The following is a 22,423-nucleotide window of genomic DNA, read 5'->3' as shown; positions in this document are numbered from 1 at the left end:
ACCCATCTCTACCCCAAACTCACTGTGCAAGACCAACATAATTCCCGTGCATCTCTGATAGAAACAGGTTATGAAATTATTTATTCTATTTGTAGCAGCTTATGCAAGTGCAGCCAAATACAAACGCACCAGGACAAAAAATTGTACACTTTTTTTTTGTTTTTACAATGTATGAATTTAAAATATGAAACGTAAAATCTACATAAACAGGTGACAAATCAAGCATGGGATGCCAAGACCAGAAATACAAGTCTTGTGTCTTTCTTTCAAGTGTTTTATTTTGCGATGGAACAGTCAAAACTGCATGTAAGCGTTGTGGTTAGTTTAAATTACACTCAGTAAATACTATATAACCAATTAAAAAGGTACACATACAGCAACAAAAATGTCCATCAGATATGGATTGTTTGGGCAACTCAGCCGGATCTCAGAAACAAAACCAGGCAAAATTTGAAAGGAATTCCATTTGTGTAACTTCTCCCCCATCCCCGAATATTTACTGGTGTGCACACTGTACTCCTGGACCATGTTGGCTGCTCTCATCATCAGAACTATCATTATAAGCTTCACGTCTCAGACCACCTGAAGACCCTCGAGTGTTCTCATAATCTTGAAGGTCTACTTCCTCTGTTTCATCAGCTATTATGGGGGCTTCTGGTCTAGATGGCAGAAGATCCTCCAGTTCCTGTACAGAAACATTGAAAATGGCGTCACAGTATACAAAAATAACCAAATATTATTAAAACATCACAAATTAGATAAACTTGTATATTTCCATAACATTATTGCAAACTGAAAGGCAAGGACATTTTAAGCATTCAATAGATTTCTTGCAGTATTCATCCTTTTTTTTTTTTAAAGATCCCTAGTCCCTTCTGATGAAAACACATGGTATATGCATTTTAGCTGCTAGTGTAAATTTTATATTATAAGATGTCCACGTTAACCTTGCTACAATCACCAGCACAAAAAAAAAAAAAAAAAAAAGCATTAGAAGCGAGACAAAAAATAAAAAAATCTTTTTCAAGGTGGGGGTAGAGTTTTAATGCTTATGGGGTTCTAAACTAGCAGTTTTTTTCCACCTCCTTGCAGAAAGATATTAGGCTTGAATAAATCTTTGGAGGCTGTGATTTCTGCCAAAGGGGAGGCTTTATTTATTTCTTAACCTGTCAAACTCTAAATGAGCATTTAAATTTGGCGAAAAGTTTCTTTCCTGCGGAGATTCTGCCAACGTCTCGAGAAAAATATGAGCCATACCTTCAAAGCTGCAGCCCTAGGCAAGGGCCATATTTTGCCTTTGCAGAAAATATGGACCAATCCAATAATAATACAATCACATCACTGTACATGAACTGTTGTTCCACAGTTACCTAAATTTAAGAACTGATCGGCCCACCGCAGTCTGAGCGTTGAAGTTAAAACTTTCTAAAAACATCAAACTAGTAAAATAATTGCATCTGACAATAATCATTACTCACTGTAAGCTTTTCTGGGTCAATCCAGTTGTTTTCTGGAAAAAGAACATCAAATTTGATGTAGAGATCACCTTTCTCAAAAGGGTTACGGTACTGTGGCATCCCTTCACCTTTAACTACACGAACAGAGCCTGTGTATGGAAAGACAAGAGTTTCACTAAAAGCAAAACACACAAACATGCAGAATGAAGCCATGCTTATATAGCTAATATAATCCTGTTACGTGCAAAATAGTGGTGGAGTTATAAATTGCTCACTCACCACGGGGGGGGGGGGGGATGGGGGTTATTACCTGGCTCGATAACTTTGCCTGCAGGATATTTGACAACAATCTGACGAGCATCAAGATGCTTAAATGTGAGCTGAAAACCACACAAGGCTTCAACAAGTCCAATCTTGTGTGTCATGTTCAGGTCATTTCCATCCCTTTGGAAAACCTTAAAATAAATAACAGCAATTTTCCATAATTAGGACAATTACTTGGTGAGAAGATTGTACAGAAGCTATAAAAGAGAAAAGGCCCACAACTACCATTTACAGAAGTGTTCCATACGGCGAGAAGTTTATTAATAATGATTAATAAGCAAAGGTTCTTGAACAATAAATTGTCATGAATTAAAACTGCTTGCATCTTACCTCATGATCCTGTTCCTGTAGAACTAGAACAATATCTCCTGGTTCTACTCCTGGAGCTTGATCTGCTTCCCCACTGAATGTGATTCGCTGACCATGTTTCATGCCCTTGTCAACATGAACTTCTAGAATTTTAACTTCTTTAATTACTTTACTGCCTTCACATTTTTTACAACGATCTTTTTCATTAATTACTTCTCCTAAAAAAACAAACAAAAAAAAACCACATACAGATGTTTGACAGGGTAGGCATTATAGAAGACAAAGACTTTAGATTTGATTGGTTTTGGAAAAGCACAAAAATTAAGTCTACTATAGTGATAAATACAAAACAATACAGGAGTACCTGCATAAACAAAGTGGGGCTCATTTATGAACCTTTTGCAGCACACCATGATCCACAACATATTTGCTCTGCGCTTGTTTACATTTCCAAAGCTGGACAAATTTGGTTTTATTAACCCTTTAAGTGCCAGCAGAATTGACCAATTTGGTTACGCGAAATGCCAGACGTTTTTGAAACATTCTGTGCTCTCTCACTTTAGGGGCATTTTCTGAGGGGAAACCTATAGTTCAGCTAGGAAAACTATACATTGTTTTTTTCGGGAGAAACTGAGCTTTCTAAATCTGCCTGAGTTTTCTTGTATTTCCACCTCTGCAAAAAGATTTATAGTGCTAAATACAAAAAAAAAATGAAAAATTCCTATTTTTCACAATATATGAACTTATACCTGAAAAATATTTCATTTTACGCATGAAAATCCAACTGATTTGGAAAGCCTCATGTCTCTTGAACATGCCAATACCAAATATGTATAGTTTTAGGAAGATTTAGGACATCTGTACAGCAAAAACTACCGGCAGTATATTACCGAATTTTGAAAGCAGAAGACCATATATTTTTGGAAAGTACACATTCTGCCGATTCCAAAATGGGTAACTGTGTCTCTCTACTCCTAACTACCAAACATCAAAGCTTGTCTGAACGTAGCGTTTTTTATCAAAATGTATCAAAATTTTGAAAAATCACTTCAAAGGTTTTATTTTGCTGCTCCGCATATCACACACTATATTAGATACCAAGAAAAAGCACCCTGAATATGATTGCCAGGGGTCCACTGAACAGTTTGATCCCCATTGTGCATAGGATTACCAAAGTACCTGGCATTTAGAGACCCCAATATGAAGTTAGCACATCCAAATTGTCCAGGACTTTACTTCAGCTACTGAAAAATCAACACACTGACTGCATTTTTTGTGGGGTAAAAACACCGAAATATACGTTTACCCCCCAAAACCATATATTTTTGGAAAGTACACATTCTACCGAATCTAAAATGAGTACCCATGCCTTTCTGCTCCAAACTACTGAGTCGCAAGGCTTTCCCAAAATTGTCAGTTTTGGTGAAATATCTGAAAATTTCCTAAAAGCTTCAACTTCCCAGCACCATATCACCCATGTATCATTAAATACCAAGAAAAAGCACCCTAAATATGATTGCCAGGGTTCCTCCAAACAGTTTGGTAGCCATTGTTCATAGGTTTACCAAAGTATCTGGCATTTAGAGGCCCCAAAATGAAGTTAGCGCATACAAATAGTCCTGTGAGTAACTTGAGCTAATGAAAATTCAACACATTGACTGCATTTTTTGTGGGGTAAAAACACTGAAATATATGTTTACCCCCCAAAACCATATATTTTTGGAAAGGACACATTCTACCGAATCTAAAATGGGTACCCATGCCTTTCTGCTCCAAACTACTGAGTCGTAAGACCTTCCCAAAATTGTCGGTTTTGGTGAAATATCTGAAAATTGCCTCAAAGCTTCAACTTCCTAGCACCATATCACCCATGTATCATTACGTATCAAGAAAAAGCACCCTAAATATGATTGTCAGGGTTCCTCCAAACAGTTTGGTAGCCATTGTTCATAGGTTTACCAAAGTATCTGGCATTTAGAGGCCCCAAAATGAAGTTAGCGCATACAAATAGTCCTGTGAGTAACTTCAGCTAATGAAAATTCAACACATTGACTGCATTTTTTGTGGGGTAAAAACACTGAAATATATGTTTACCCCCCAAAACCATATATTTTTGGAAAGGACACATTCTACCGAATCTAAAATGGGTACCCATGCCTTTCTGCTCCAAACTATTGAGTCGCAAGGCTTTCCCAAAATTGTCGGTTTTGGTGAAATATTTGAAAATTGTCTCAAAGCTTCAATTTCCCAGCACCATATCACCCATGTATCATTACGTACCAAGAAAAAGCACCCTAAATATGATTGCCAGGGTTCCTCCATACAGTTTGGTGGCCATTGTTCATAGGTTTACCAAAGTACCTGGCATTTAGAGGCCCCAAAATGAAGTTAGCACATATAAATAGTCCTGTATGTAACTTCAGCTAATGAAAAATCAACACATTGACTGCATTTTTTGTGGGGTAAAACACAGAAATATATGTTTACCCCCCAAAACCATATATTTTTGGAAAGTACACATTCTACCGAATCTAAAATGAGTACCCATGCCTTTCTGCTCCAAACTACTGAGTCGCAAGACCTTCCCAAAATCGACGGTTTTGGTGAAATATCTGAAAATTGTCTCAAAGCTTCAACTTCCCAGCACCATATCACCCATGTATCATTACGTACCAAGAAAAAGCACCCTAAATATGATTGCCAGGGTTCCTCCAAACAGTTTGGTGGCCATTGTTCATAGGTTTACCAAGAATCTGGCATTTAGAGTCCCCGAAATGAAGTTATTAGCTGAAGTTACCCACAGGACTATTTATATGCACTAACTTCATTTTGGGGCCTCTAAATGCCAGATTCTTTGGTAAACCTATGAACAATGGCCACCAAACTGTTTGGAGGAACCCTGGCAATCATATTTAGGGTGCTTTTTCTTGGTACGTAATGATACATGGGTGATATGGTGCTGGGAATTTGAAGCTTTGAGGCAATTTTTAGATATTTCACCAAAACCGACAATTTTGGGAAGGCCTTGCGACTCAGTAGTTTGGAGCAGAAAGGCATGGGTACCCATTTTAGATTCGGTAGAATGTGTACTTTCCAAAATATATGGTTTTGGGGGTAAACATATATTTCTGTGTTTTTACCCCACAAAAAATGCAGTCAATGTGTTGATTTAGCTGAAGTTACCTACAGGACTATTTATATGCGCTAACTTCATTTTGGGGCCTCTAAATGCAAGATACTTTGGTAAACCTATGAACAATGGCCACCAAACTGTTTGGAGGAACCCTGGCAATCATATTTAGGGTGCTTTTTCTTGGTACGTAATGATACATGGGTAATATGGTGCTGGGAAGTCGAAGCTTTGAGGCAATTTTCAGATATTTCACCAAAACCGTCAATTTTGGGAAGGCCTTGCGACTCAGTAGTTTGGAGCAGAAAGGCATGGGTACTCATTTTAGATTCGGTAGAATGTGTACTTTCCAAAAATATATGGTTTTGGGGGGTAAATATATATTTCTGTGTTTTTACCCCACAAAAATCTCCCAAATGAAAATAGTACATATGAATTTTCACATATGACACTCTGACTGCTACAATACAAGCACCTGGTATGTGCATTATGCACCATAAGACCCCCTAACAGTATGGAGACCCTAGAAAACCATATATTTTCTGAAAGCACACATTCAGACGAATCTAAAGCAAGTAATTACATCTTTCTACTGCAAACTACAAAACCACAAAGCAATGCTAAACATAACGCTTTTTATGGAATTTCTGAAAATAGTCACAAAGCTTGCATTTACCCCATTATATACCCCACATTTTGTAACGTACCAGCAAAAGTCATCCTCAATATGAAAGCCAGGAGTGTACTGAACAGTGTGATGCCTGATATGAAAAGATTTACCAAACTAGGTGGCATACAGAGACGCCCAAATGAAAATAGTACATATGAATTTTCACATATGACACTCTGACTGCTACAATACAAGCACATGGTATGTGCATTATGCACCATAAGACCCCCTAACAGTATAGAGACCCTAGAAAACCATATATTTTCTGAAAGTACACATTCAGACGAATCTAAAGCAAGTAATTACATCTTTCTACTGCAAACTACAAAACCGCAAAGCAATGCTAAACATAATGCTTTTTATGGAATTTCTGAAAATAGTCACAAAGCTTGCATTTTACCCCATTATATACCCCACATTTTGTAACGTAGCAGCAAAAGTCATCCTAAATATGAAAGCAAGGAGTTTACTGAACAGTTTGATGCCTGATATGAAAAGATTTACCAAACTAGGTGGCATACAGAGACGCCCAAATGAAGATAGTACATATGAATTTTCACATATGACACTCTGACTGCTACAATACAAGCACATGGTATGCGCATTATGCACCGTAAGACCCCCTAAAAGTATGGAGACCCTAGAAACCCATATATTTTCTGAAATTACACATTAAGACGAATCTAAAGCAGGTAATTACATCTTTCTATTGTGAAACTACCAAAATGAAAAAGCAATTCTAAACATAACTCTTTTATGGAAATTCTGAAAATAGTCACAAAGCTTGCATTTTACCCCATTATATACCCCACATTTTGTAACGTACCAGCAAAAGTCATCCTAAATATGAAAGCCAGGAGTGTACTGAACAGTTTGATGCCTGATATGAAAAGATTTACCAAACTAGGTGGCATACAGAGACGTCCCAATGAAAATAGTACATATGAATTTTCACATATGACACTCTGACTGCTACAATACAACACCTGGTATGTGCATTATGCACCATAAGACCCCCTAACAGTATGGAGACCCTAGAAACCCATATATTTTCTGAAAGTACACATTCAGACGAATCTAAAGCAGGTAATTACAATTTTCTACTGCAAACTACAAAACCGCAAAGCAATGCTAAACATAACGCTTTTTATGGAAATTCTGAAAATAGTCACAAAGCTTGCATTTTACCCCATTATATACCCCACATTTTGTAACGTACCAGCAAAAGTCATCCTAAATATGAAAGCAAGGAGTGTACTGAACAGTGTGATGCCTGATATGAAAAGATTTACCAAACTATTTTGTACACAGAGACCTCCAAATGGTTATATAGCAGACAAATTTCCAAGGTCAAAATGAAGTAACAAAAATCCCTAAAATCCAACAAAACCGCAAAAATCAATGCTTTTTTTTTTTTCGCCTACTGTAATCAGCAGTCAGAATCAATTTTTGATAATTTTAGCATGGCCAAATAGGTTTTACAGACAGAAAAAGGGGAACAACACCTTTGCAAAGCTGAAAATGTAATAAAATGGCAAAACATGCAATAAAATGTCTAAAAATGCACCAAAATCACCCAAATTGTAGTATAATCACCAAAATAACATACAAAAGGTATTGCGCAGTGCAATTAGCGAATACGCTATTCGCAATGGCAATAAAACAGTTTTTTCAGCAAAAAAAACAGACGATGCGATAAGAAAAAAAAAAAAAAAATACACAACAGTGCAAGTGTGTATGTGTGTGTGTACAACTGACCAATTGCATGTTGTGTGTGTGTGCAAGCGTGTGGGGGTGCTGTGAATGTGTGTGACCCCCCTGATCCCCCAAAAATGTATGTGATTGTGTGTAAGTGTGAATGTAAGTGTGTAATGGGAAAATAAGTGTGTGTTTGTGTGTGTTTCTGTGTGTGGATGGGCACTAACCTGGGGGAAGCAGGTCCAGATCGTTGTGCAGGGCTGGAGGAAGAAAATGCTGCATCACCCAGGAAGATCCGTTGTGAGGGGGCGGAGCTTCGGCTCAGGAAGTGAAAGCAGCAGCAGGACACGCAGTGTGCACGTGTCTGCTGCTGCATTTGGGGCCCCTGGGCGATCGCGCCTCAGGGGCCACTCGTTCCCGGCCCCTGCTCGTTGCCTGGGGGCTGGGGAACGAAGAGGAACGGAGCAAGCGGCTTGAAAAGCCGCTCCTCCGTTCCCTAACCCTGAAATGCTGCAGAACGTAGAATCTACGTTCTGTGGCATTTCAAGTGCCATCCCCACAGAACGTAGATTCTACGTGGGGTGGCACTTAAAGGGTTAAATATGAATCATAATCGCAAATTGGCATGCTGCGAATATCCATTAGAGCTTTTTCAATAGTTGAGACATTTTATGCCCACAAGTTACGCCACAACTGTAGTGACTAAAAATATTTGCGGAACAGATTTTGCAAATCTTGTTTTTATATTCACAAAAATTGGCAAACACACTGAACATTTCACCAGGCTATGCAAAAAAAGAAAAGCCGCGCAAATCAGTGCAAAATGTAGCCTTTAAGGGAACGATGCACAAACCAACTGTACGTAACAAATATGCACTGCACAAGCTTTGTAAATGACCCCTACCAAGATACATTTCATTCACCCACTCCCACCACATTTGTAAAGAATATGATGTTTAGAAGTTCAGACACAGGAGACCTACTCAGCAATAGAACGGATCAAAATCTCTCACTGCAGTCATATAATGAGGCCAACATTCTCTGCAGTCTTTTCTACTGCTTTACAAGTGTGGCCAGTCTGTGTGATTAATTAAAAGGTTGGGCTATTAGTGCTGTGAGGGCAAGGAAAACGGGCAGGGTAACATGTGTTTGTAATACCTGCCTCTTTAAGGTACTATCCATTTGGCCTCACCCAATATGATGACATAATCAGTGTAGTGATGGGGTTGCCCAATACTCCAGTCCAGGCTCCCTCATCACTCCAAAATAACTTGGGATACAGTAATAGCAATCTGAAGAAGCTCCTGAAACATTCCATAGACCTGCAGTATTTATTGGACCTGTTGCAGTTGTTTGGCCATCAGAGTACTTAAAATGCCAAGGCCTATTTGAATCTGTCTGGGCATGGTTGCAAGTAAGAAGCAGTAGTGTGCGCATATGTATTAAAAGCATAAATATGTCCAGTCTGTCAAGATGTGTTTCGGTATTTTCCAATGTCCCAGGTTCAGAGCCATGGCACTCATGCATTATGCCCAGCAGAAGTACCCAAAATCACTGCTGCTACATGGCCACAACACCACATGCGAGCCCAGGTAGATCTCAGGGTTGAAAAGTGCTAGTATCAGTGCGGATTTGTGTTTTTGATGGTTTAAGCACTTCTCTTACATTACATTTTCACAGAGAGTACAGTTTAAGCAACAGTAATACCTTCTAATCCATGATCAAAAAAAGAACAAGAACCATACATGAGATGGAACAGAATTTCAGACTTGGCAAAGGACACTTCAGGCATTAAAAGTTGGAGATAATTTACCTTCACCATTGCAGTCTGAGCACACAGACTGCATCTGTTGTACCATGCCTGGAGCCAGCTGTCTTATCATGACACGGACACCCCTGCCTCTGCAAGCTGAGCACTTCTGAACTGCACCCGTTTTACCACCTTGCCTAAAAGAAAACACAAATAGTCCATAAAAAATTCAAATCAGCACCGAATGGCATCCCAACCCTTTTGAATATTTGTACTTGAACACAAAGGTAATGAAAAAAAAAATTAACATACCACTCCAAATTTGCCACAGCTTCAAAGTCCCGTGACATTAATGGTTTAGATTTCCTACACCAGAGACTCAGGGCACATTCAAATCTTTATCCTGAATTTGGCACATTGGTCTATTTTTCCCACATTTTGTATATTCCATTTTAATCATTTCAGTGTGTTGGAAGTACCATAGTATAGTGTAGTGTTTTATAAATAAAGCCCACCAATTCCACAAACAACTATGGTTATGAAAATCAAAGACCAAAGAACTATAGGTTGATGCAGATTGAAGATGTAGAACGCTGCTGGAAGTTAGCGTCTAGTAAATATTTTTGGAAAAGTTTTAGACTTTGCTATATATGAAGTTAACTGGGACTAAGAGAAAAAGAGGCCTAAATACTAGTGAATACACTCTGCTTAACACTGAGTTATATTTCCATTTAAAAGAAAAGGAAGACAAAACTGTTTTATGAACACCAATTGCCTACTTACAAACAGTTCAGCATCAAAAGCACATCAAATTCCAAGGTAAAAGTCCGGACTCCTCAGAAGGACCTGGTGTTTGGAGATATGGGGAGAAAGAGGACCGGAGAGTCTGTGAAACTCGTAGGAAAGGACAGTGTGGCACCAATTGCTGCTCCCTGAACACCACCATATCTCCAAACAGCAGATCCTTCTGAAGAGTCCGGACTTTTACCTTGGAATGTGATGTGCTTTTGATGCTGAACTGTTTGAGTAGGCAATTGGCGTTCTGTGATTGCTTTTAAAATATTTATTAAACGGAATTCTACTATTATTTTCTCTTATATCTCCACTTCGTGTATGGAGTAATGAATTAACTGCGGAACACAAAACAAATATATGACACGCAAGCTGAACATTGACAGTTTGTAAGTACATGCCCAAAAGGGAAGCCTGATTCGTGTGTGCACCTTGGGTGGATCCAATTAAATTTTTTTTTCTGAACACCTTTTAACCCTATTTGGCTGGATTGCCCTAATCAGACAACATAAAACAGTATTGCCCTATGTGCGCTTCTTTCTCTTTTAGATACTTTGCAGCACTGACCAACTTTGGAATTAAAGGAAGCGTCGGAGATATTTAGTGAAGTGGCGCGGTATTGATAAAAGCCTCTCCCAGTGCTTTTAATTGACTTTATATTTCCATTTGACAGATTATTTTCAGTTACATTTTCCCAAGTCCAGCTAATATGATGGATAGAATCAAAAACGTAATATATATATATATATATATATATACACATACTAAATGTAATACTGTACCCTGTAAATAAGTACACCTGATACTAAAATAAACCGGTCAATGAGAAAGCAAAAGGATTCTGCTAATAAAATACCAAGTGCAGGAGTACTGCTTAGTAGTGATGGGCCTATCTGACCCATTACGCTTCGCAGAAAATTTGCCGTAATTCATTATATGGGCGACTAATTTTTTTGATGCACAATAATTTTTTTCACCTATTAGAGTCTGAGTGTCATTTTCATGGCAAAACTTGTCAACAAATTTTGCTCATAACTACTGCGTAGTGACTGTACTTATAAAGTAAAGCAACTATATTAATAAAGCATAACATACCCATTACAGGAGCTACACAGAACATTCTTGCTAAGCTGAAGTTTGGTTGTCTTGCCATTGTATAAATCTTCTAAAGACACCCTGGTATAAGAAAAGAAACAAGATATACATAAGCACACACAAACATATTTTACAACATAGATAAAGATTCACCTTCTGCTCCTAGCTACAAATTGTTTGAAACAAGGATGTGACAAAGGACTTGGTGCATGTTCTGCCAAACATAGTAGCTGTCCTGAAAGCTAACTTTTGTTATACCTGTAGGCTGTTACACTTACACACTAACACACACATTAAATGGAAAGTATGCTTTTTAAGGGCTTTTGTTGCCACTAAGTGTATCAGTTCCACAATACGACTGCGGCATAGTATGCCATCCAGTACTTTTGGGTATCAAATTAATCAAATAAGATTTCGAAATCCTGTTTTCCTTTTATCGATTTGTACATATTTTACAAGACTTTGCTATTGAAACCTTTTATATTTTAGCTATGGATTATTGCAAGTTAAAACCAACAATCCAAAATAGATTTTGTCTTCATATATATTCATAAATCTGAGGAGAATTTATGATGCAAGCTTCAGTTTGGAAGCTACAACAACTGATAAACAGATACTATAGTTGGGGGGTGGATGGGGAAGGACTTTTGGGCAGAAAGATAAAGGTGTCTCTCAACTTGTTTTAGCAACGCTTTTTTTCCCCCCCCTTAAAGCTTCATTGTTTAGTACGATAGGTCAACTAAACTACCTGCATAAATACAATCTGGCAATCTCAATGCATAGCCAAATAGGATGTGATCCAATCACTCAAGTCCACATAATACTACCTGTACTATGTAATTATACTACAATGTTGCAATACAATTACAATAATACAATAATATGCAAGCTATTACTGACCACAATGTATATAATAACAAAAACATGCACATAAACGGCACAGATGTAAATTCCTAACTTTGAATGCAGAGAACTGAATAAAAAAAAAACCAAAACACTCACTTAAGTGGATGCATCATGTCTTCGCCTCTCCTTCTTCCATTGCGACTACGATTTTGTCCACCCATGAAGCCAAAGAGATTGCCGCCAAATATGTGTGAAAATATATCGTCCATGCCGCTCCCCCCACTACCTTCACCCGCTAGACCCTTTTCTCCATATCGATCGTATAGTACGCGTTTGTCTGAATTGGACAGAACTTCATAAGCAAAACTTATTTCTTTGAACTGCAAGACAAGCAGGAGAAAAGAAGCATTTCAGCAAAGAAAAAAAAAAATCTAGACATTGGCTCATAGCATTAAGAACTACTCAGACTAAAGCTGGCCATAGACGTGCAGATTATAGCCTATTTCAGAAGAACGATCATCTGTGCCCATCTTCCGACCTGCAACTAACCATTCAAATAAAGTAGTAAAGAGAACAAAACACACGATGCTCGGGCTATTGAGGGACAGACAACTAGGGATGCACCGAACCCACTATTTTGGATTCAGCCGAACCCCCGAATCCTTTGCGAGAGATTCGGACGAATACCGAACCCGAATTTGCATATGCAAATTAGGGGTGGGAAGGGGAAAACATTTTTTACTTCCTTGTTTTGTGACAGTCATGCAATTTTCATCCCGCCCCTAATTTGTACATGCAAATTAGGATTCGGATTTTGTTTGGCCGGGCAGAAGGATTCGGAATTTGAATCTTGCTGAAAAAGGCTGAATCCCGGATTCGGTGCATCCCTACAGACAACAATCGTATGAAAGTTATGTCTGACAAATAATAGTGACAATCTCCCACTGATATCATCAGATAGGCAATACACGCAGAGATCTTATCGGTAGACAATATAAATCTTTTAACCTTAACTTTAGACTAAATGCCACTGCACACATGGTCCGAAAATAGTACGAATCTTTGTTTCGTACGATGGTATCTTTGCGTCTATGGCCATCTTAACAGATATTCTAAATGTGTAACAAGATATCTAATTTAATCTTAAAACACCTGTAGCTTATAATGCAAAATATACTTCTTGAAGTTCGTATGCCATTGTCCACCTTTTTGTGATAACAATATAAATGTATAAAAAGTAAATAATTATTAGGCTGGGCTTCTCGGGGGACACGCTGTCAGTAGAATAGCCAGGATGGAGAAATCAAGCGCCGCAGAATGGATGGTCGCCATGTCGCCTTTTCTGAAGAGGACCGGAAGTGGCGTTAATGTAATTTATTTCTCAATAAAGACTTTGCTATTTTAAATTTTAATTTGTCTTGGTGGTTTTTTTTTTCGATCTATACTAACGAATTTTAAAAAAAAATGTTTTGATGTTACTGTTCCTTTAAGTCTTAAACAAATGGTTGCTTACCTTATCTCCTGCATTTGGGTTCTTGTCAGGGTGATATTCCTTAGCCAATTTGCGGTATGCCTAGCAGAATAATAAAAAAAAAAACAAAGCCATTAATATTTTTTCATACACACAGCGAAAATAAATCTTTACAGCGAGCAATAAAAGTTGTGTTACCATATGCCTAATACAAAGTAAATTCAGCAGGTAAATAGATGCATATAAAAGCCCTTTAAACAGTACATGCATTCCCAGATAAATTACTTCTTGGCATTTATTGTGGTCAGTCATATTTTCTACAAAACAATGGATGGGGAAAATAAGTAAAATGCACCACGGGCAAATGACGGAGTGATGGTGGCTAAGTATGTTACCAATTCTGCCTATTATAACCATTTTAAGCCTTCGGTGGGACAGGCGCAAACATATGCATACAATCCTGAGCCTATTCCCATTCCCCTACCTACCCCTACATTTCTATCATTTCAGTACAGCCTCTGGTATGTGGTCTAATATTTTTTGTGTTCTGTAGTGAAGTCACTACAGGTATGGGACCGGTTATCCAGAATGATTGGGACCTGGTGTTTTCCGTATGAGGGGTCTTTCTGTAAGTTGATCAACATACTTTAAGTCTACTAAATATTGTTTAATCAACATCAATAAACCCAATAGGATTGTTTTATCTCCAATGATAGTTTCATTTTTCTTAGTTGGGCTCAAGTACAAAGTACTGTTTTATTATCACAGAGAAAATGTTAAATTGAAAGACAATGCAGTGAATGATACAAGTTAGATCTGCTTATTAGCAAGAGCTATGTGGCTTATATACCTGGATAACAAAAAGCATCAAACAGTAACCCCTTTAGATTTCAGATGCAATTGAGATTCCAATATCTGAACCTCCTTGACAAACCACATAAGATCTGGCAAATTAAAGGAACAGCAACACCAAAAAATGAAAGCATTTCAATGAATGTCAATATAAGGTACAGTTGCCCTGCAATGGTACAACTGTTGTGGTTGTTTTAGAAAGACTAATATAGTTTATATAAACCAGCTGCTGCATAGCCATGGGGGCAGCCATTCAAGCACAGGATAGATACACAGCAGATAACATATAAGCTCTGTACTATACAATGTGATTGTCAAGTGACTGCCCCCATGGCTACACAGCTGCTTGTTTATATAAACTATAGTTGTGTTTCTGAAGCAAACACACCAGCAAGATTTGGACTATTGCAATATAAGAGTTCATTAAACCATCTGAAATTGCAGCTACTAAGTGAACTGGAAGCGAACTCAATAGATGGCTTTGCCACCAGCGAGCATGATCCCTTATCCAGGAAGCTCCAAATTATAGAATACATCTCCCATGCTGTCAATTTTTAGAAATTATTTCCTTTTTAACTGCAATAATATAACTTTACTTTGTGTTTGATCCTAATACTGGTGGCAAAACAATCCTCCAGTAGAATTCTGTATTGAAACCCATTCTTTAATTAAAATATTTCAAATTTGAAATTTGACAGGGGCTAGACATGTTCTTAGTTTCCTAGGAGCCCCCAGCCATATTGCTTTTGCTCTGATAATCTTCAATTACTCTTTACTACTGCACTGCAAGTTGGAATATTACCCCCTACATTTCTCTCCCAGCAGAACAATAGTCACATAAGATAACTCCCTGACACCTGCATTGCTAAAAATGCTTCTAGTGGTAAATATGAAAATAGAGATGGCTCTCTTAAAACACAGGATCAGGCACAATGACCTGAGATGGCTGCCTACACACCAATGTTACAACTAAAAAATATATACATTTAAATTGGTTTAAGAATAACATTTTAAATGGTAGAATGAATTATTTGTTATATACACTGTGTAATATAGTAATTAAAACTGGATCATAAAAATCATGACATAATCCCTTTAAAGGGGTGATCCAAATTAGGAAAGCATCACATATCTGAAAAATCTCAGGTCCCAAGCAGTATGGATAATAGATCCTATGCCTGAACAAGATATTGTTTATTATCTTATGCATGGCCCTGACATTTTCAAAAATGTTAGATAAAAGAAAATGAACTGTGGCAAAACATTCACATACTTCATACATATGCATATACTGCAAAGATATAGTGAATAAGGCACCCGCTATTGTTAAATTATAAGGATATTACAAGTTACTGAAAAGTTCCCTAACCATATAAAAGTACAAGGCCAAAGAAGTGCCAAAATGCATGGACAATACATGTACAGGGAAAATATACGGTACCCCAGGGTTAGCACTCTCTTTTAATTAAAAAAAAAAAAAAAAAAAGCAAACTGTTACCTGGATGCCCCACAATAAACTCAACAAAAGCAAAGACCATATTATCAAAAACAGCTTTGAAGATAGTTCCCTGTAAATGCAGCACCACATTATAGGAGTTATGGGAGCACCATTGTCTTACACAACAACATTTAATTATCTATACACATTTTTTTTTTTTTTTTTTTAAAGTGTTTAGGATTTACATTGTACAAATGAAAACAAGACTTTTGTTTGTTTGTGTGCTTTTTATTTTTACCAAAAGACAAGGTATACCATATTACACTGTCATTTTTCCAACTTGTTCCTTCATACAGTTTAGATTACAATAAAATCTTTCATTTTCAGAACAAGAGCACTGTATATGAAAACTTCAACAAATAAGCAATTAAAGATTGGCAAAGTGGAAAATACAGGGTTACAGAGACTAGTTACTAAATGTTGTTCCCTCACTGAAGCAAATCTAAGATGGCTTCAGATTTCCTCTGGATCAGCTAGCAGTTTGGCAGGTTTCATTTCGATTAAATTTGAACCTGAGGTTGCAGGAACTACACCGTCCAACATGCTCTTGCCCTACTGGACCTCCAAATGCAAATACATATATAATTGTAATCTAACTGGTCAGATATGAGCTGTTAAGGGCAAGTGTGAAGCCTTTTTCATTTCTTAAACTAAAACCCTACACTACAAAAGGGAAGAGTGGTGCAAAGAGCCTAAAGCTGGCCATAGACGCAATGATAAAGTATACAAATCTTAGTTTGGTCGTTCAGTCGACCAGGAAGATATCAGCCAACGATAATACTGTATATCTGCATGTATTGCCTATCTGATGATATCATTGTGCGATTATCACTAGGCTTGGGCAAATTTGACCTGATTCATCAAAAGTTCGCTGGCAGCAAAATGTCACCGACGCCCATTAAAGTCTATGTACTTCAATTCCACAGCGAAACTAGGTGAAAAAAACAAAAAACGCTCCTCCCTAATTATCACGACTATTTGTCGGACAAAACTTTCATACGATTGCCGTCTGTGACATAATGACAAGAACATTGTCTGATTTCTTATTTTTACTACTTTATTTAATCTGGCTAGTGGTAGGTCAGGAGATTGCAAAGCGCGATCGTTCGTCATAAGGATATAGCTGGCCATCTTAAGTCTCAGTAGACAGAATGGATTTCCTATGATTGCACATGGAGAGACAAACTGTTTTGAGAAGCTTGTATCACACAATATTGCTTTAGACTTTCTTAATAAGGTGCAGCAACTCCACTGATTATTTTACTGTAGGTGGTTTCTGTATGGGTCATTGCCACCATGAGATAAATGTTTCCCAATAATAACAATCATCTCTCTATCTGATGTAGCCAAAGTGCTATTGATGTACACATCTGCAAACCAGATATCCTTGCCTAATAACATTTCACCAAACACCATTTCATGAAACTAGTTACTACTTTTCCTCTCTAGAACATAAGTTAGGTGTGCCTATAGCCTGCATATACAGGAAGCCAGTTTCTGCTATCTTTGCTCAATAGCAATTATGAATTCTTTTCAATGTTTTTCTTATGATGAAACTGTAAAACAATGTCTCACAGGAATCATTTGCATAAGCAAGAGGATACTGAACGATAATTATACATTGCTTATATAATTATACTTCTTAAAGGACCAGTAACACTAAAGAAAGTTCATTTGTTTATAAGAATTGAAATGAGATGCGCTATTTAAAATGCACTGATAAACTGCATGTTCGTTTTCGCACAGTTTATAGAAATAATCTGCTGTGTAGACATGTAGGCAGCCATTTAAAGGATTCGGTCATGTTTATAAATGATAGTGTAGTTTTCAGATAAGATATTGTTTCTCAAATACAACTGGAAGCATTGCAGTGAGTGCTATTCTCATATCCATCAGGGAGTTGTTATCTTGACACATTTCCACTGTCCTGTTGCTAGGCTGCTGGGGGGGGGGGGTTTATAACACTCCAACTTGCAATACAACAGTAAAGAAAGACTGAAGTTTACCACAGTACAAGTGATGGCTGGTTCTGTTCATGATTTTAAGAGCGGGCTTGGATGATTTATTGGACAGACAATTTAAAAAGCTATTGTGATACTAAACTATATTTAATACAGATATGGGTATATATAATTTATGTAAAGGTAGGGAGGGGTGTGTTTATGGATGCTGGGTTTCATTTGGAGGGATTGAACTTGAGGATCTTGTCTTTTCTAACTATGTAACATGACTGTGGGCACCTGGGAAACACAACATGTCTAGCCCCATGTCAGATTTCAAAATGAAATATATATTTAAAAAAAAAAAAAAAAACAGCTCTTTGAAAGAACAGATTTCAGTTTAGAGGTCAGAACTATTAACGAATATGTTGTTTTCAAATGACAGAATCCCATTAAAAAAAGAGAAGATGTGCAGAATACAACAGGCTTTGCTCTTACATAGGAAGATAAAGAGGGGCCAAATGCCACTCATAAAATAGAACGGCCTAGAAATAGATTTAATGTTGGAAATCAAAATACATATATGTTGCCGTTACTGGTACTTAAGATAGATAATGCTATTCTTTAAAAAAATAGTTCAGTATAAAAATAAAAACTGGGTAAATAGGCTGTGCAAAATAAAGGTTTTCAATAAAGTTAGCCAAAAATGTAATGTAAAGGCTGGAGTGACTGGATGTCTAATATAATAACCAGAACACTAGTTCCTGTTTTGCAGCTCTGACTGGTTCCACTGACTGGTTATTAGGCAGTAAACAATCAGTGACTTGAGGGATGGGGCTCATCGGTCATAACTGTTGCTTTTAAAGGGGCTGTTCACCTTCAAACAACTAGTTGGTTTCAGATAGATCACCTTAAATGATGACTTTTTCCAATGACTTTCTATTTTCTATGTGTGACGGTTTTTCTAATATTGAAGTGTAAAGTGTCATTTCTCTCCTTCTGAAGCAGCTCTGGGAGGGGGGGTCACCGATCCTGCAAACTATTCTAAATGGATACATTTAGTTGATACATTTCTTTGTCCCTGCTGAGCAGAATCTCTGGGTTTCATTACAGGCAGCTGTTAGACTTGATACAATAGTTGCTAATACTCCAGAGATGCTGCTGAGAAATGTATCAAATAAATGTTGCAAAATTGTAACAGTTTAGCGTCTGCACCTGAATTACTGAGCTGCCAGACTCAAACACCAGAGACACGAACATTCAACTTTAAACTTAGATTTTGGAAAAAACTTAAAAAATAATGGAATTTTTTTATTTTTAATGGACCCCTGCCAGTGACTTCTACATGACCAACAGGTTTTAGATGGTTTATTTTCAGATTTAAGTTATTTCCAGGGTCAGGGTATAATAAATCTTGAAAAATTCGTTTTTTTTTTTTCAAAAACCAAAGAATTAACTTTGACCAAAAAAAAAAAGAAAAAAGAAATCAACTTGAAAACTCAAATTTTCATGTAAAACACAACTCAAAAATTAATAAATTTGCCCCTAAATGTTGTGAAGGTTCGGATAGCCTAGAACAGCCGAAAAAATCCCCAGTATAAAATTTCCATTAAATGCAAAACATAACTCGAGGGAACTGTGCAGCACTTACAAGCAAAATCTCCTAAGGTATATATTTCAACTTTACCACTTTCTTATTCTCCCACACAAGGAGGGTTGCCACCTTTTCTGAGAAAAAAAAATACCGGCCTTCCTATATAGATAACATTTTTCCCTATTAATAACAATGGGATCAACCATCATTTTTACCAGCCAGACCGATAAATACCGGCCAAGTGGCAACTCTACACACAAGTGAACTACTGTTTACCAATTTTCACTTCACAATTCATAACCAACAAGACCTTAACCCCCAACACTTGGTTACCCCTACCTTACATCTCACGTTTAGATTGTAAGCACTTGCAAGCCAGGTACCCTCACCCATATTTTCATTTTTTTTACTTGTTTTAAATTACATAAAATGTATGTATTTATTTCTTGAGTTAAACAAGGAAACCTGAAGCCACTCCATGTTTACTTTGCACTGCACCAAGTCCCATCCTGACAGTTTCGGCTTACAAATAAGCAGGAGTTTATTATACAGGAGGTACTACCTGTGAATTGGTAATGTAGTTATCTGTATCACAAAGACTAGCAAAGTCCGGCTACAACTCCCTGGTTAGCTCAAGAAATAAAAACAAAACATGTTCAGCACAATCCCCATTCACTGAACTCATCTTCAACAAGGGAGTTAGTTGCCCATTGTTACAACTGCATGTTGTTACTCACTTAAAGGGATATGGTCATGGGAAAAATTTATTTTTTCAAAATGAATCAGTTAATAGTGCTGCTCCAGTAGAATTCTGCACTGAAATCCATTTCTCAAAAGACAGATTTTTTTATATTCAATTTTGAAATCTGACATGGGGCTAGACATATTGTCAATTTCCCAGCTGCCCCAAGTCATGTGACTTGTGCTCTGATAAACTTCAATCACTCTTTACTGCTGTACTGCAAGTTGGAGTGATATCACCCCCCCAGCAGCCAAACAAAAAGAACAATGGGAAGGTAACCAGATAGCAGCTCCCTAACACAAGATAACAGCTGCCTGGTAGATCTAAGAACAACACTCAATAGTAAAAACCATGTCCCACTGAGACACATTCAGTTACATTGAGAAGGAAAAACAGCAGCCCGCCAGAAAGCATTTCTCTCCTGAAGTGCAGGCACAAGTCACATGACCAGGGGCAGCTGGGAAATTGACAAAATGTCGAGCCCCATGTCAGATTTCAAAATTGAATATAAAAAAATCTGTTTGCTCTTTTGAGAAATGGATTTAAGTGCAGAATTCAGCTGGAGCAGCACTATTAACTGATGTGTTTTGAAAAAAACACGTTTTCCGATGACAGGATCCCTTTACAACGTTGGTGTTTGTAAAATGTTAATATTTTACTTTGTAAAGTGCAGCGGAAACAATAGTTCTTTGTGAAAGTTAAATTAAAAATGCCCTAAAGCTGGCCATAGACGCAAAGATCCAATCGTACAATTTTCCGACCATGTTTGGAGAGTCCCGACATTTTCCGTCCCACAGAGATCGGTCGTTTGGACAATCGCCCAGGTTAGAAGATTTGTCGGCTGTCGATAATTTCTCTGTGTGTATTGCCGATCGGAGGTTTTCCGTGGGATACCGTCACCAGCTTTGTCGGACATAACTTTCGTACGATTGCTGTCAGGGGCAGAACATCGGCTGATCTGTTCTTTTACTACTTTATTTGATCGGAATGGTTAGTGGCAGGTCGGGAGATGGGGAAGTCCGATCGGATCTTTGCATCTATGGCCAGCTTAAGATATAGTTCTCAACAACGGGGTCATAACAAAAGCAGATTTCCAAACAAAGAGCCGGTTTTCTGTATTAAAGCTTGTATCACATAAGAACTTCAGTCCAAAGCCTATTATTTTGGGATAGTCATTCCAGCGACACAATCTTTCCACTGGAGCCAAGAGACATCCAAGTGAGGAAACCTGCACAAGAAGGATGAATGTGGAACTGCATTCAAGATGGAAGCTGCTTTCTGGGATTAATACTTCGAATTGATAACGCAGGTCCAAATGGGGGCACCTAGGAGTCCTTGTACTGCAATTCCCAGCATTCTCAGGTAAACTTTATGACGCCGCTGGGGTCTAGGATATGGGGGACGTTATCTTCCCTGTTAGTCTGATAAAATACCTGGGAAGGAGTTTACAATCAGCTGATAACAACAAGCCTCGGCCTTGTACGTAACCAGACTCAGCTAAGAAATAACAATACGGGGGAGGGGCCGAGTACTGGGTCTCCAACCCTGCGTTCACCCCATCTGTACAATCCCAAATAACGCCTGTTTCCCAGTCACTAGATCTTTGTGGCTTTATTTCACGAAAGTGCGAGGGCCTCAAAAAGCCGGTGTGCTCTACTACCAAACACCCCGCACATACCTTCTTCAAGTCGTTCACACTTGCTCCGGGAGGCACCCCAAGGATGTCGTAGAGCTTTGTGTCCGCGACGTTGGACATGGCTGGTTGCTGTAAGAAGGCGGAGGGCCTTTAGATAGCGAGGTGAAGGAAGAAGCCGAGAGCCCTCCGTGAGGGACAAGAACTGAAAGAGAGAGACCGGAAACGCTGTGCGGCAGCGTCACTCACACGTGACCCCGCCTTTTGTCGTCACTAACCCGCCCCTCTACCTATGGCGCATTAGGAACTTACCTGAAAAGTGGTAGCGTTTTACTAGAATGTCAGTCTTGCGACTACAATCGACTCCGTTATAATGCGTTATGTAGGCGACTACAGTACCAAATATCATTCGCATATCAAATTGTACCAAAAAAAAGAGGCAAACGCTTTACCGTACATGTGTTGCTATGGTAACATTAATTTTTAACTGCGGCCATTTTTAAAATTGGCGCCAGCGGTTCTGCCCTTATTTGTGGTACTTATTGCCAGGCTGGTAGGGTGACAGCTAGAACCAGAGTCAGCGTGTGACGTGCACAGGGTTGATCCCAAATTTCTTTTTTTG

General features: G+C 38.1%; 1 protein-coding gene across 1 annotated transcript; it reads right to left on the bottom strand.

The window, feature by feature from the left end:
• Positions 1-260: 260 nt before the first annotated feature.
• dnaja2.L (DnaJ heat shock protein family (Hsp40) member A2 L homeolog) lies at positions 261-21,995 on the bottom strand. The gene is given in 9 exon segments (NM_001086217.1): positions 261-685; positions 1,479-1,606; positions 1,768-1,912; positions 2,112-2,308; positions 9,402-9,535; positions 11,226-11,306; positions 12,228-12,451; positions 13,585-13,644; positions 21,847-21,995. Coding segments are annotated over 9 exon segments (1,236 nt in total). The 5' UTR covers positions 21,925-21,995; the 3' UTR covers positions 261-496.
• Positions 21,996-22,423: the final 428 nt, after the last annotated feature.

The sequence above is a fragment of the Xenopus laevis genome, chromosome 4L (genome assembly GCF_017654675.1).
Source record: "Xenopus laevis strain J_2021 chromosome 4L, Xenopus_laevis_v10.1, whole genome shotgun sequence".
NCBI classification, from domain to species: Eukaryota; Metazoa; Chordata; class Amphibia; order Anura; family Pipidae; genus Xenopus; species Xenopus laevis.
This window is presented reverse-complemented; position numbering and strand designations above follow the sequence as displayed.